At 36.8% G+C, this 15,793-nt stretch overlaps 1 protein-coding gene across 2 annotated transcripts in view; it reads right to left on the bottom strand.

Annotated features, from left to right (window-relative positions):
* Nucleotides 1-683: 683 nt before the first annotated feature.
* NETO2 (neuropilin and tolloid like 2) overlaps nt 684-15,793 on the bottom strand; it is a 30,288-nt gene continuing 15,178 nt past the window's right edge. Inside the window, exons 4-9 of one of the 2 annotated variants that reach the window (XM_033517199.1) lie at nt 15,034-15,282; nt 12,904-12,948; nt 12,687-12,814; nt 9,304-9,532; nt 5,342-5,455; nt 684-2,391 (exon numbers count right to left, since the gene is read on the bottom strand). In XM_033517199.1, coding sequence (XP_033373090.1) covers nt 1,811-2,391; nt 5,342-5,455; nt 9,304-9,532; nt 12,687-12,814; nt 12,904-12,948; nt 15,034-15,282 — 1,346 coding nt within the window. In that variant the 3' untranslated portion in view covers nt 684-1,810. The remainder of the gene's footprint in view (nt 2,392-5,341; nt 5,456-9,303; nt 9,533-12,686; nt 12,815-12,903; nt 12,949-15,033; nt 15,283-15,793) is intronic. The other variant, XM_015639716.3, reaches the window with a different exon arrangement.

Below are 15,793 nucleotides of genomic sequence, written 5' to 3'. Positions count from 1 at the left end.
CTGCATGTAATGCATCAGAAAATAAAGCCCATTTTCATTCTTTCAAATTGAAATACATTCAGGGACCAGCACAAAAACTGGCACCAGGGTACATACAGCCTTGTGGGTCTAAGAAAGAGCTGATTAAGTTCTTTTTAAGCATGAGACAGGGTTAATTTTGAAGCTGGGGAGCATTGAAGAAACTCAATTCCCCATTCTTTTTCCTCTTAAATGTTGTACATTTTAAGCTTAAAAAAACCAACTTTATCATTCTAATAAAAATCTGTGATTACAGCTGTTCATCTTTTATTTCAAATAAATGATTTTTCAGTTGCAAGGGTCATATATTAAGATGTTTTTGGTTTTTTTTTTTTTGTACTACATTCAGCACAACAAACACTATGGTTTTACATCCATCTGTAAATAAAGGCTATGCCCAGTGCTAGCTGGGGGATCAGTTTTAGTCAAATGTTTTCTGTAAAAAAAATAGCCAAAGAAACTCAAACTACTCAGGGAAGAAAGTGCAGGCTAATTTGGAAATCATGAGAAGTATTCTTGGCAAATTTTGATGCAACAACTGCAGGTTATTCAGAGCTGCTAAGAGGGACCCTGAAAGCCTTCCATACAGGCTAGATTTGGATTTAAGAAATAGGCTGTACAGTATCAAACTATGTAAAAAGCTTAAAAACCACAATGAGAATATATTTTAAAATTTTTCTTCTATATTGTAAAAATTTTTAAATTAGGTCCAAACCACCATTTAAAAAGGTATGAAATGTGCAATTTTGCAAGTGGAAACAAGGGGCACAAGAAGGATACCACAGGGGTTAATTGGAGTTGCTTTGTGATTTCTTTGTTTCCAGTACCTTCATATACCCAGTAATCACACAGATCTCAGAGCAGTTCTTTTCAGGCAAGTAGGACATGAGCTAAAAGTATCATCACTGATTTCAGTAGGGAAGATTGGCTGCAACAAGGAGTAAAAAGCTATTTTAAGAGACAAATGTACAGTACAATCTATTTATGTAAATACTTGGAAAACTCAGGAACAAAATTGTTTCCTAAGTACAGAGCTGTGAAATCAGTGCGCCATATGGAGCTATAATATATGGCAGAATATTTTAAAATCCTAAACCTTCTTGAACGAAAACTGTTGTAGAAGTCGGCATCTAGAATAAAATGACTACTCACTTGTGTTTTAACTGAAAGCTGCAAAGATATTTCAAAATGTACTAAAATTAATATCACTTGATATTGTTAAAAGGCAGCAACCCTTTTCACTTATTTCTCACAAAGCATAGAGTGTGGAAATGATAATTAAAGGCAAGTGAAACAGATGGCTGTAACATAATTTGTGAGTCTTAACTGGCACTTAACACTAACTCTACTTTCAATTTGACAAATACAATAAGACACCTATGTTGACATACACATGGTGCACTTAACTACTTTTATTTATGCAAGTGAGGTATTAAAACTGTCTTGAAAAGCAGACATCTAAAGAAGAGAAAATGGTATGAAGAAGAGAATAGTAGTCATTGCTTCCACTGTTCAGTGATTAGTAGTTGTAGGGTTTTTTCTTCCAACATCCTATCTTAAAATTTCCATGCAAAGTCTCCATCTTACTCCTCCACTAGATAGGTAGCTTGGGGAAATCCACCACTTTTTCAGCAAGAATTAATTATGAAGACTGGTTTTGTTTTCTGAAATGAAGTAGAATAAGCTAAAAGTGTGTGCATCTCACACGCTGCATATGGTACACTTTTAATATATACACTGTCATTGTACACGAGCATTTTGTATATACACTGATACCACCTTCAGCAGGAAGTTAAAAGTCAATAGATAATGAACCTTGTGCTGTATCTTCCCTTCCTCTGACATAGATTTCACATGGAATCTCCTCCATCACCCTGTCTTCTATCACCTGCTCAGGGCAGTCATGAGCTTGCTTGAAAGTGTAAGTGCTTTTCTTGAATGTGCTGTTAAATGTTTTCATGGGCTGGGGCTGCGCAAAGTCATTGCGGAAGGGCAGTTCCATGGAGCTCAGGTTGGTCCTGCTCTGTTTGATATTGGAGGCCTGGGAGCCACAGTGGTGGTCATGAATGCATCTGGAAGCTGTTGAAGGGCGGCGCAGTTTCTGATAGTTTTCAAGTTCCTCTGATAAATCTGCCAAATCTGCAGAAATTTCTTTGTCCCTTAGTGAGAACAGTTCATAGTGAGGAGGATCAAAAACTTCCTGGAAACCAGTTTTATTGAAGGCAGTTTTGCAAGCCATAACCTTTTTGCGAGGTTGCTTTACTTGCACTAGAATTGAAATGATGAGAAGAACTAAAACTATCCCTGTTGTGATGCCAATGATTGTCCCATGGGTTTTGGTGATTTGTTCAAACAATCCAGATTTTTTCTTTTCTGCAAAGAAAAAAGGATTATGACAAGACATTTATTCTTTTCTACGCTTTTGATAATGTATTTAAACAAAGCAAAACTGTATTGAGATTGCCATGCAAGTGATAAAATTACTTAATGGGACTGGAGACTAGACCTGTATGTCAATGGGATTTGTCTAATTCCCTGTCATTAGTGGCTACCATATGATAATTCAGTGGCAGGTGCAACTCTGTGAACCAGTGCTTGCTGACTTAGCTGGGGTGTGCCTTCCATCGTGAACCTTTACTGTTGGTCTGTATTCCTAAATCCATGAGCTAAATAGGCTTAAATTAACCTTATATAGGTTAAATCCAGATACAGATGATGTTCCTCTTACCATGGTTTGCTCCTGCTGGTAACATTCCATTGATGTCTGAAGAAGAAAACCTAGATTTAAAATTGTCTAGTACTTCTTTAAAAGTGAAATATTATCAGATATAAGAATGACTGTACTGTTTGTTTTCACTTCTCTTGGAAATGTAATGGCTGTATCGATTGTGTAAGTCTGTTATACCTAATTCATCACAGGGAGCTTTAGCAAACTCTATTCCAGTTTGAAGAGTCCAATGATCAAGTTACTTGAAAAAAAAGGTGGGGTGGATACACCAACCAACACAAATCATCTGGCAATTTTGGCTAGTACTTCATGTGAAAACACACAAGATGGCAGCATCAAAAAAGATGGTTTTCCATATTTAAAATACTTATTTGAAGATTAAAATTTTCTAGTTGGATTTCAGTTCCAATAACTGTCTTGTCCTGGGGGACTGAGAGATTCCTACACTGCAACATTGGCAAGTGAGAGAAAAGCATTTAAGACTATGAAGGAGAATAAAGCCTAAATCTTTCATAACATTTTCAGATATCTGGCTTTTGGCATCTGAATATGTGTGTTATGTACCTAAATACCACACACAGTGCAAGGGAAGAGTTATACGTCATCATGTGTTATTTGAAACAATCCTTACACTAAGCAGAGACTCCCAAGGAGCTGGCTAATAAGAAATTACACTTCTGCTTTAGAGCTTGGACTGTTTCCTTTGAGCTACTTTTTACCTTTGAAGTGGAGTATCTCCCTTTGTCCTGCCTATCTTAGATCCCATCCATGGGATGTGGTGCCATCCATGGTGGGAGGTATGAATTTCACTGCTATGGCAGTTCTCTTGTCTGCATCTAGGTTTCTTAATTCTTGACAGATATTTTCATCAAGAAGTTGTTTTTCAAAAGGCGATGTCTTCTCCAGTCTCTTAAAATAAATTGCACACAACTGACTTCTCTATCAATTTTTGTGTTACAGGGCTTAGGCATAAGTAGGTCACAATATGCTCAGATTTATGTAGCTATTGATATGGACTAAATGAGAACTCTGGGTGCCTGCAGGAACTGAGCACAATTGTAAGCAGCTCTCTTTTTAAGGCTAAGAATTGCTTATTTGGTTGCATCAGTCTCCCTTAGCTGGCAATGTGGATCTGGTCTTCAGCTGTCTCTTAATTTCTGCTGTGCAAGTATTACAGCAAAATTTAGAGTGCATAAAACATGATGGGTTGTTCAACACCAGATACAGCAACTTACAAATACTAGGAAAGACAGTTTTTATGGAATTAATTTTGGTAATACTGCAGTACATGAGTGAAGTCTGGATCCTAGGGGAGAATCAGAAAGCAATTGGTAAAGATGGGAAAGAGATCTAGAAATGAAACTTAAGAGGGAACATGTAATATTATCTAAGGTAAGGATTGTTTAGAGGAAGCTTAGTATTACATTTCAAACTTGGGAGTAATGGACCAGTTTTGTTGACTGGAATACTTCCACAATATGCCTTACATTAGAATATCTATTAGTGGTGTGAATTTCTTTATTTACCTGAAATGCAATTAAGAAATAGGGTTGTTTTAAATGTTTATTTACTTTAATATTCAAGCAGGATTTGTGCATTGGAAAGAAATTTTCTTTCAAGACTTTCTACAGAGAAAGAATATACAGAAAAGACTTTTCTATAGAGAAGGTTTTGACCCTTTCTGAAAGGGTCAGTTTCTCTTTGAAATGGAATACTTATTTAAATCTTCTGGAGTTTTATGTTCAGACCTATTGATGCCATTCTATTTCTCAAAAAACCCTAGGCGAACAAGCTTAAGTGCTTTTATTCTATTCTTTTATTTAGCAAGAAAAAATTTTGACCTTAGACTGGTCTTGTTCTGACAATTGCGTGGTCTTGAAGCAGAGGAGAATGTCTGTACTTTAACAGAATAACAATTTCTTCAAATTATGAGAATTTTTCCTACAAAGCCTGATATTGAAACAAGTCTTTACTGCAGTTGTGATGCTTGAAATACCAACACATGTTCTAGAAGCAGCAATTTACATGTCTGTATTCCGTGTTTATTTCATGCTGTTTAACAATTCCCCCTTCCTCCCATCCTTTCTCACACCATATACAGCAGCTGAATTTATCCTGAAATAACCTGTGATTTACAACTCTAAATAAATGCTTTAAAATCGTCTTTGAGGATTCTTGCTTCTATTTCAACACTGAGAGAGGCTTTTTGTGCTTGAAAACTTTTCTGTATTTTTTCATCTCTTTATTTTTATTTCTAAAAGATATTACCCCTCCCTACAACCCTTGCTTCATTAAAGTTTAGAAATTGATAGGATGCAGCCTCAAAAAGACTAAATTCTAGTTCTTATCCAGCTGTTATCCTTTTAAAATATAGAGTATATGCTGAAGAGAAAGAAATTTAGTTAAAAACAGTAAGATCAATATTCAGGATGCTTACATGTGTCCTGAGTTTAAATAAAAAATTTGGAACACCTTCCTGAGATTAGTAGAATAGCTGTCTTCAGCATATTTCCAGGAAAAAGACATTTCATTACTTTCTTGAAAGGCAAACTGACCAGCCTAGCTCATAAAGGCTGGGGTTTGCACTATATTCACCTCTGCAGTGATTCTCATCCCAAGGGTATGCACAGTTCTGAATGCCATTGCAGACTAAAGAATTATTGATGCACATGTTGCTATGACAGAAGTAAGTGTTGCCTGAGCAGGGAGCTGCAGGAGAGAAGAGAAAGAAAACATTCAGAATTTTCAGTAATTGATGCCTTGCAATAAAACTATTAAGTTTCTATATCTGTGGTTTTAACATGCATCCTTCCTCTCTGTTTGAAATACAATTGCTTCTCTTGCATGTCACTATCTGATGCTTTTCTCTCTCTTCAAGTGATTGCTATCAGCATATTATCAATTCTACAAAACCAGTTCTTGCTCCAAAGGGATACGTAGCAAATAGAGACAGTCACAAAACACAGATAATGGAAGAAAGTTTTAGTATGTATCTGTGAAAACTTAAAAATTGCATGCTCACTATCAATTATATATTTATTCCATGGAGCATCTGCTGCGTAGATGTTGTGAAGCAGTCTCTGAACATCTGCATTTTAGAGCCCATTAATATCTCAAGGCAAATCAGATTTCAGCTTGTGGAGGACTGTTTCAGCAATTGCAAGAGATTTCAATAACTCAAGGCATCTAAGTCATTTCTGCTTGTGAATCAAAAGCTTCTGCATCCTCCTATTAGAACTAATGCAGGGATTGAGAGAGTACAGTTTAGCTTTTTATGTATCTATCTATCTATATATAGTCAGAAATTTGAAGAAAGAAATTAACTAGAAGGCTGCCCCATGTTTTTGTGAGTATTTGTTACAGCTCCTTGACATAAGAAAAAAGATGTTAGAAAGAAGTAATAATTCTTTTCAGGGTGTTGTATCATATACAGAGGGAATTATTTATAAATTCAGGGCACTGGACAAGAAATTGGTTGTCCCTTTGTTTCAGTAATATGATCTTTTTATGATGGAAATGTCTGTTATTAGTGGAGTCAGTTATATACTAACAGCAAAGATGTGTGATAGACATTCTACTATTTGGTTTCACAGAAAAATCGTGTTCTTGAGCAGTCTGGATTCTCTGAAATGTAACAGAAAACCCAAAGGGCAGAGCAGAGGGAATGACTGCTCCTGTACATTGCATTTCTCACTTAGTCATTCTGCTAGGCATGAGAATCTCAATGACAGAAAGAGGAATTTTGCCTTAGAAAAAAAGAACATTCAAACCTTTAATTTTGATTTTGCATCCCTGAATTAATTATGTATTGTCTTCCCATGGCTTACTCCACTGAAGTTGGGTAGCCTACACTCATTTGTTTTAAGATTTTGCATTTGCTGTTAGTACTTAACCCTGGCAATGTGGCAAGAAGTTCCATACAAGATTTGCTTTAATTGTAGTGCAGCTATGAATACAGAACATAGATAAGAGTGTATTTTGGAACAGTTAATCTCTGTAATCTCAGTGCTTAAAAATGTCATGGTAGCTATCACATCACTTCCTCTCTCAAGTGAGTTGAGACTTTATTTTTTTGGAAAATAGATCTAGTCTGAAGAATACTGCTTTAAAACAGGGTCACTCCTTCAGAAGGTCATGATCATTCTGTCAGTTATGCCATAAGGTAAACATATTCCCTTTCTCATTTCCCTGAACACATGATTTTTTTTTACAGTTCTGTATTTTTGGATGATGCATTCTGCTGTTGCTTCTCCATCTGCCAGCATAGTCTCTATTTCACATGTTTGTGTACTCCCTGTAAGTTTTTGTGGGCATGGCTTTTGTTCACAGTTCATGAACATGGGACAAATGGCATTATTACCCCTTTGTCTGTTATTTGGGGAGTTTGAAGTCTAAAAGTCACAATGGTTGATCAATTCCAGCCTAGGACTTCAAGGACATAGCTGGACTCTTCTCACAACAGCTGCCCAAAAGTGGTGCAATGCTCACAGTGCTTTTTGTATCCAGCATTACTCATCTATTGAATCGAGCCAGGAATCAAATACATTGATTTTTCACATTGCTGTTAGCTGAATTACTTAGTCAAATCTGCAAGCAGCGCTAGTGTGTGTTAGGTGACTGTCATGCACTATTAGTTCATTTATGGAAATCTTTCCAGAAATATTGATTGTTTTCATGGTTGGCTTCATATCATTACAAGTCATTAGCAAGGTAGAAGAGAAAGATAGCTTAACAATCTGAAAATAAGATAAGCTCAGATTCACTTTTTTCAGTTAGAAGAATTGCTTATGACTCATAAAAAAAATCAATAAATTAAAAATACTTGAAACACTTTTCAGCCACATAGTTTTCAATGACCCTATCCAAGAAAGGCAGGATCTCAAGTAAATAACAATAACCACATACCTTTGCAAATGTTCTTCTGCCAATGACTTTTGAGTTGCTTTGAATTCATAAATTTGGAAATTTATCTACCTTTAGGAGTATCTAGTGTTTCAACCTCTTGCATTAAACCCCTCCCCACTACCACCCCTGAAAAATCCAAACTCAACAACAACAAAAACCCCACTCCAATATTTATAATATGAATAGATAATTTCCCTGGCAAAGTTCATAACATTTTCTAAATTGAAAGCTGGAGTAACTTGCACTACCACTAATGTTAATAATTGTATTGAAATAAAAGCTAGTGGAAAATCAGTTATCAATTTTTGCAAGTTGTACTTAAAACTGACATTTATTTAAATTCTCAATATCTAAAGCTTATTAAATGCCTTTTGTAGGTTAAGCAATAGACTAGCTTGAAATATGAAACTGTTCTTTACAACCATGTACTCAAAGTAAGCCAGAAGCTATTTCTCTTATACATATCTGTTACTTTAAAAAGGTTGTTTTACAAAAGGTAGCTTTTCTCCTGTGTCAAAATTTACTGTTTTATGGAACAGAACGTAAAATCTACCTGTTACCTGTAACCTGAACTTTCTTGCAAGGTAGTGACCAGGATCTCTTTCAGGACTGGCTACAGATATGTTCTGTCAGAAGTTATTTTTCTGTCAGCAAATCTGTACTATTTATTCTTCAAGCAGAACCTTTTGAAAACCTTTAGCACAAGCATAGGTCTGATTTCCTGAAATGGGAACATTTCATTCAGCTCTCTCCATGTATCTCAGATCTGCTCTGCAGTTCTGAACTCAGTCTGCTTTAGTGCCATATAAATGGCACTGCAGTGGTTCTGCAATGTGGACAGTATTGCCCTCCGTAAATATGTGAGGCAACAAAATTTCATTCAGGTACAACACCTTAGAAGAAAAAAAACTCACAAAAAACCTGCTTTCAAGAAACATCTTAATTTACAATGAGTATAAACACTATCTCTAACCCAGGCTACGGAATCCAAACAAAAATCCAGATGGCATTTACAACTCTGCTTTAATTACAGGCTTCTTGAATAAACTTGAATTTAACTGCTTATCTATGGTTGTGCAGCACCACAGGGCTTTGCTAAGGGACCACATGTGGGGTCCATTAGAGCCAAATGAGGCTGATCATAAGGGAGCAGCTTGGCTGGAGTGGGTGTAGTTCCAGACCCACAACTGAAGATAGAGCTGTGTTTAGGAAGGAGAATGAGACTTTACAGGATCAGGCATGTTTTCTACTCTTCTGGACATGCAGAGTGGCTTTAAGAAGAGCCTGTTGTGGTGTCTGGCAGGGAACTGGGAGCTAGTGGGAGAGCACACTTCAATCCCATTGCTGTCTTTTTGAAAGAAGTCTGTGCTCATTTGTAGGGAAGGACGTCTCTTTGTGAGAAGGATGTAGCCTAGGGCGGTATTGCTGAATTCAAATAGAAAATAAACCTTTTAACAACAGAGGAAAGCTTCTCTTCAGGAACCATGTTAGAAATGCAATAAAGCAATTATCTAATTTACCTGCTAGTATGTGAAGGAAACAGAAACAACCTTTTTCATGTATTCCTGTTGCTTAATATACAGCTGATGCTTTCCCTAAAATACTCAAAGCATCCTGATGCCAGGAGAACTGGCACTTTTAGATCTACTTACGATCCACAAAGGAAGTGAAGAGCATTCTGAACCTGCTGAGTCTGCTGCCTTCATCTGCCCACATCCGCACCACCCCTGTCCCTGTCTGCAGCGTGACATCGTTGGCCACCGTGCTGCAGAACTTGGCCTTCAGGTTTTCAATGGAACTGCTCCCATCATACACAGCAACAAAGTTCCTTTTGCATTCATTGGAATGCTCCATTTGATAGTCCAGAAATCGCATATAGATCTGTTGGGACAGAGGAATCAATGTCTTTAGGAGAAGAAATACAGAGAGGAGAGTTTTCTTTCTTAGAAAATCTTGAATAAGATTTTTTTTCCCTTACACATAAATGTAATTCCCAATGCACAAAATTAAACTTAGATTTTCTCACTAGATGTCTGTGTGGAATATTACCTGACATTTGTCTTGGGTATTCATTTCACTTCTCCCTGCTCCCCAAAACAATCTTTATTTAAAAATTTACTTTGATTTATTTCTGCTCCCTTTGGAAAAACAGTACAAAGCAACACACTTCGTGAAGGAGCCCCCAAGAAGCTTGGCTAAATGTGAAGTCTGTTTCTCTAGAAGAGATATAAGGAACTCATAAATGTACTGAAATAATTTTTAAAGTATTTTGACTGTTCTCTTTCCTTTCTTTCTAATTCATAAAAACAAAGTTAAAATATAGGGGAAAGAGTCTAGTCTGAAAAGCTCTGAAGTAAAATAAGGAAATTAAAATTTATTGCTTCAGAATGAAAGCTAATTACTGTACCATAGCTGTGTTATGGAAGACACAAACCATGAAGTCAGGAGTAATTTGAATAAAAATGGAAACAAGAGAGAAGTAAGATGGCTGTGTAGGAAGAATTAATTAATTTAAGCTAATCTTAATACTTCTAAAAGCAGAAATTTAATCCAAGAGAAGGCAGCATACGTGTTAGAACACATGCAGCAAGGAAATTAGAAAATTGAGATGGTATTTAAAGAGTAAGTAAATAATTTATTTTGCTGGAGCAGGAAATTCGTGCGAGATTGTAATTCAGTTAAAATTACATGAACACATCAAAAGGCTTTTGAATCTCTTCAATGGCTGCATTTGAATTCTCAAAATTCTTCTGCAAATTTTGAGATATGAAACCAAGTCACCTAAGCATGCTGCAAAGGCTTTTTAGAGGTTAGCAATTCTTAGACAGCCATTATATTCCGAGAGAAGAAATGTGCCCAGGGGCAGGCAGAGGTGCTCCTCTCCTGCCCACGAGCTCTCCCAGCGTTCCTGGGCTCAGCCTGGGGCTGTCTGAGCTCCCACCTCCTGTGCCACCCGTGCCAGGGATGCTGCAGAGCTTCTGCACATCAGGGTTTTATCCCCTGCCCCAGGACTCTGGGACCCCTGCTCAGGGGATGCAGGAGGTCAGGGCATGTGAATCCCATGCTTGGCCTCCATAACCCAGTTTGCTGCCCCTTTGCCATAGCTCGCTACCAACCACCTCTGAGGGACAAAATGAGATATTCCCCTCCCCATTCCTACACCTGGCAGGCTTTACTGAAAACATGGTAAAAGAGAAGGGCAGGTGACACTTGTACCCTGTGGCATTTCCTTTCCAGTGCTTCCAGAGGCAGGTTGGCCAGCACTGCCTTCCCTTGCCCATTCTGTCTGAAGGTGCAGCCTGTGCCATATTAGCTCATGCTTCACCTCACTGTTTTGTGATTTTCAGCATATATATTTTTTCTTTTTGTCTATTTTCCTTTTTTTTCCTGCTGTTTTTGTTAGATTTACTGCCGGAAATTCTCAGCTACATTGAGAACCTGTTCTCCATTGACGACTTATCTCAAAACCATGGATGTGAGCTGCAATTCCTAGTATTTGGGCTGAGAGAGGGCATTTCTTTTTAATGATTGACTTTACATATCTGCTACAAAATTACAATGGAAACTAAAAATAATTTAGTGCACTTTTAGGAGAGCTATTATTTGTGTAGTAACAAAGGAATAATCCCATTAAAAGTGTTCACTTCTTCACAAGATCCTTTGGATTAATGTGTTAGGCAAGTATAAAAGGTCCTTACTCTTACATTATATTGATTATTCTGGTAATTTTATGAAATCTGGAGGTAATTTATTAAGTGTCTGCTATACACATTTTAAAAGTACTTTCATTGCTGCACTTGTGTCAGTTTTAAAAGTTTATTTTTATTACAAAATCAAATAGAGGGAATTAAAAATGTCTATGCTTATTTTTCTCAAGAGACTGGACTGTATCAGATCTAATGGATTTTATCATCATAATTCTGCCTGAATTGAAGCTTGAGAAACCACTGTCAGAATACTAAGAATTATTTTTCTGTAATGTTTTAAATCAATAATTTAAGAAGATGATCTAATTTCAGGACTCACCCAACTATAACTCTGCCTTCTGGCAACATTCAATAATTTATTAAAATACTTAAGCACAAGACCTGGTGCACTCAACTGGCAATGTAGAGAGAAAATGGGTTTGTTATTGTTTCTGGAAGAACTGCGTCTATTACTTAGACTAGTATAGGGCTCTTGGGAATTGACTCACTTCCTCAAAGGCTCAAATATATTAATGGACTTGTAATTTCTTTCATGTCTTTTCCTCTTATTATCATCTTTTTGGTTACTGTTTTAGAATGCACTTGCAAGATGGTTAACAGGGCTGGTTAGTTAACTGTTAGGAGTGTGTAAGAAGGCAGAGGGAAGGTTTGTCATCTTGGCAGCTACTGCTTCAAAATATTTTTTAGTTTTTATGTATGAGCAAGCAGAAGCAAAATTAAAGATGTGCAGCTATATGGAGAAAAGTATGTGCTCTTCTGTGCAACATATTTAACAAATATGACTCAGGCTTTATCTATTGCATTTTGGGGTTTTATCCTGCTGTCTGCCTAACAAGGTAAAGCCCTTCCATTTAGCTCAGACTGCTGATGAAAGTGGATTTTAAGGTGCTGGATTGTGAATTAGATGGGAGAAGCAGGCACATGTTCTGTTGACTTTCAACAGAACCAAATTCTCCAACAGAACCACTGGAGGCAAAACATTAAGCTTTGGCAGTGAGATTTACTGGTAATCACTGAAGATGACAGCCAATGTTTTTGCCTGCAGTCTTCCAATACAACCAGGGTCCAAGTCAAATGCCCCTGAAAATTGTTGCTTAAACAGTTCTCACAGTTGTTTGGTATTTGAAGCTTCAAATAATAGGAAACCAGTACTACGGGCTTGTATAATTTTTATTTCAGGAACAATTCTCTCTCTGGATTTCCTAAGCCACTGCTACATGACTCATTTCAGTGAAGTACATCATTATGCAAATCACAGTTAGTGACCATTACCTGTTGCTACTGCCATGGAAACCCATTATATACTGAATTATGTGAACAAAACCCACCTTAGCATTTGGAGTGGCTTTAATTGTCCAGATACAGTCAACTGCTTGTCCTGGTTTTGTTTTTCCTTCTTGTTCTACTTGACTGGAACGTACTATTCCATCAGCTCCTGAGAGCTCAAATTGGCAATCTAGGGAGAAGATAGAACTTGCTGTCAAATGCAATATGACATTAATTTAAAATTTCATGTATAAAGAAATTGTTACTGCAATACTATACCTGGGATGGGATTTAAAATACCTCCTAGGTAAGTGAAGTCAGGATCTGCAATAGAAAGAAGTCATGAATCACAAGGGCTATCAGTGCTTGAGAATCACTTCAAGATTTAGTATTATCTTCAGATTATGTTCACTTATTATTATGTCACCAAATAAATTGCCAGAAAGTTTATTGAATCAATTGGAGCATATTGAGACAAAGTTTTTTTTAGATGAGAACATTATTCCACTAAGATTGACCTTATCTGAAAAAAGGTAATTCTACCCTGACAGCTCAGATTTCTAGCATAACACCAAGAATTACTATTCAGTATTTTGTTCCTACATTATATTCTGAATTTAACTATGTCAGTTTTCACTGAAACTGCTGGAGCTCCACAAGAATACAAGGAGTATTTCTCTGTGCAAAAAGCTTATTTAGATTTATTTTATCAGACTGCTGTCTATGTAGTTCTGAACAATTTGAACTGAGTTTAGCAGAGTATATCAACAGTTTGAAATTGCTAACTGCTCTTAAAAAAGTATGTGAAGAAGGCTGTTCAATCCTAAAGGTACTTTCCCCTGGGTTCTCTGTGTCTCCTGTATTATGTCACGTAGAACAGTTCTAGATGTGGTTTATGAAATGTTGTTCTATGCAAAGAAAGCACTAGCTCATGAGGAAGTGCATGCTTGTTTGGTACAAAGTTATTTTCCAAATGAAAGTCCAGAGTTTTGCTTTTTCTGCAATCCTATAATTATTTTTTTCTGTATAGAAGGTTATCTCTTCCCCTAGAATGCCTCAGTCCTGAGCTTAAGACTCAACACAGTTCAGAACATGCTTTCTTTGTCCTCCTCTTTTTATTTACCTATAGTGAAAATCTATGATCACTATATCCAGAATTCTGCAAGGTTTTAAACCTTCTTTGTAAGCTGATTTTTTTTAAGAAGCAGGAGTGTGCACATATGTTCCCTTTCATTTTCACAACTGTAAAATATTTTACCATACTTCATATAAACAAAGTGGAAGGAAAAGAAATATATCAGTCCTTCAGTTGTTGCAATCTATTGTGAAAATAATATACAGTTTAAATGTATATTTAAAGTTCCAGCCTGCAACTATGGTAATTTAGTTTTGAGAGTGATGTTGATGAAATGGCTTTGGAAATGGATTTAGCAAAATGCATAAGTACTGTGCCTGTGAAAACATTTTATCATGTAATTCCCAACGGCCTGGTCACCATGTTAATCTGAAGTTTCTGAGTCTAAATCCCTAAGCAGTAATATATAATCATGAATTGTGTTTTCATGTGCTCTAGGGGTAAAGATAACATTAAGAAGTTATATTTGTGTATACATTTATCGAAGCAGTAGAGCTGACACTTGTATATTGCCTTTTGTCCCAAAGGACAATAAAATACTGATAACTACATGTGTAGTAGCTATGAAGTACAATAGTCAAGCACTGCACAAGGACATCAGGTCAAATTTTCATGTAAGAAGGATGCCCTGCCAGGTTTAAGTAGCTCCAGAGAGCAGATGTAATTTTTGTTTGTCTAAAGGCACTGTCAGCACATTGTCCTCTCCTCTGCACCTGTGAGCTACACAGCACTTTGAGCAAAGAGCAGCTCTGTCGTCTGAGTCCAAGGGTTGAGGGAATCCAGTGATACTGAGAGCTTGTGCTTACTGTGCAGATATTTGCTCTGGGTTTTCAGAATGGAGATTTAATGCCACTTTTGCATCTAGCTGCAGTGCTACTGTAAAGTTGCTTCAGGTGTTTTTGTCCAGGGCCTTACACTCCTAGAAGTGAAGCTGGTGAAAAGGCAGCTCTTAACATAAGCTGTTTTTCCTTTCCTACCACTGGTTAAACTAGTACAAGTAGAGAAATAAGGAGGGGTGCTGCTGAAGACTTCAGCATGAACAAGCTCAACTGTCTCCTTCACCAGCAAACTACAAACCTGTAATTCCCTTTAGTCAGGATTCCCCAAGTGCCCTGTAGGATTAGCAGGACTGAGACTGTGCCCATAACATTGTCACTGTGCCTCTGTAAGTGCTCATGCTGAAATACAGCTCTAGGCTGAGAGGACCAACACACACACAGAGTTCAATGGGAGCAGATAGTCATTAACTCAGTCAGGATTTTAGACATCTTTACCTGGTATAAATGAGTACTTTGCTTGAAATCCCTTTCCTTCCAGCTCCTCATCAGAAATAAACTTGATCCACATAAATCTCCCTGTTGATCTAATTAGTGCAGGACTTTTCAGACCACAGTAACGATTAATGAGAGGGGAGAACCCAAAAGGTCCATCTCGAACCTCCAGGTGATCAAACCGACATTCAAATGAGGGTTCTATGTAATAGGGTTCATCAAAGGTCAACTCAATTCTTTGTCGTGGAGCAGCTAGACATAAAAAAAATTGAGCAAAAGATTAAATGAAGATCTTGATAAAAAAACACAAAGACATGAAATAATGAAGAGACAGGCCTCCAAAACAGCAAGATAAACAAGAAACTGGAAACTTCTCAAAACACATCTGCAGTCTGCTACAAAAATTTTAAAAATTATTTTCTAAAAGATACTTTTGCACAGAATCATACATATTTTTTTGCTTGCTGATCTTAATTGTTGAAAATTCAGAAATCACATTAATTTAACGTAGTGCATATAACAGAGATGAACATATATGCAAAGGAACTCAAACAAAGTTAAATATTGAGATATAAATTAAATTCTGTGAAAGCAAAATACATAAAAAAGGACAAAACACTGAGCTATGCAGAAAAGAATGGAAAAGAGAAAGATATGAACTACTCACTATTTCTTAAACATGAAGTCCAAATTTGTAGATCCTTTCACAGAAGACATCTTTTATTAAAATATTCAGAGAAGTGTAAGTGCTTAATATATTGTG

This window comes from Parus major, chromosome 11 (assembly GCF_001522545.3).
Source record: "Parus major isolate Abel chromosome 11, Parus_major1.1, whole genome shotgun sequence".
In the NCBI taxonomy this organism is placed as follows: domain Eukaryota; kingdom Metazoa; phylum Chordata; class Aves; order Passeriformes; family Paridae; genus Parus; species Parus major.
Note: the sequence above shows the minus strand (reverse complement) of the source record. Positions and strands in the feature narration are given on the sequence as shown.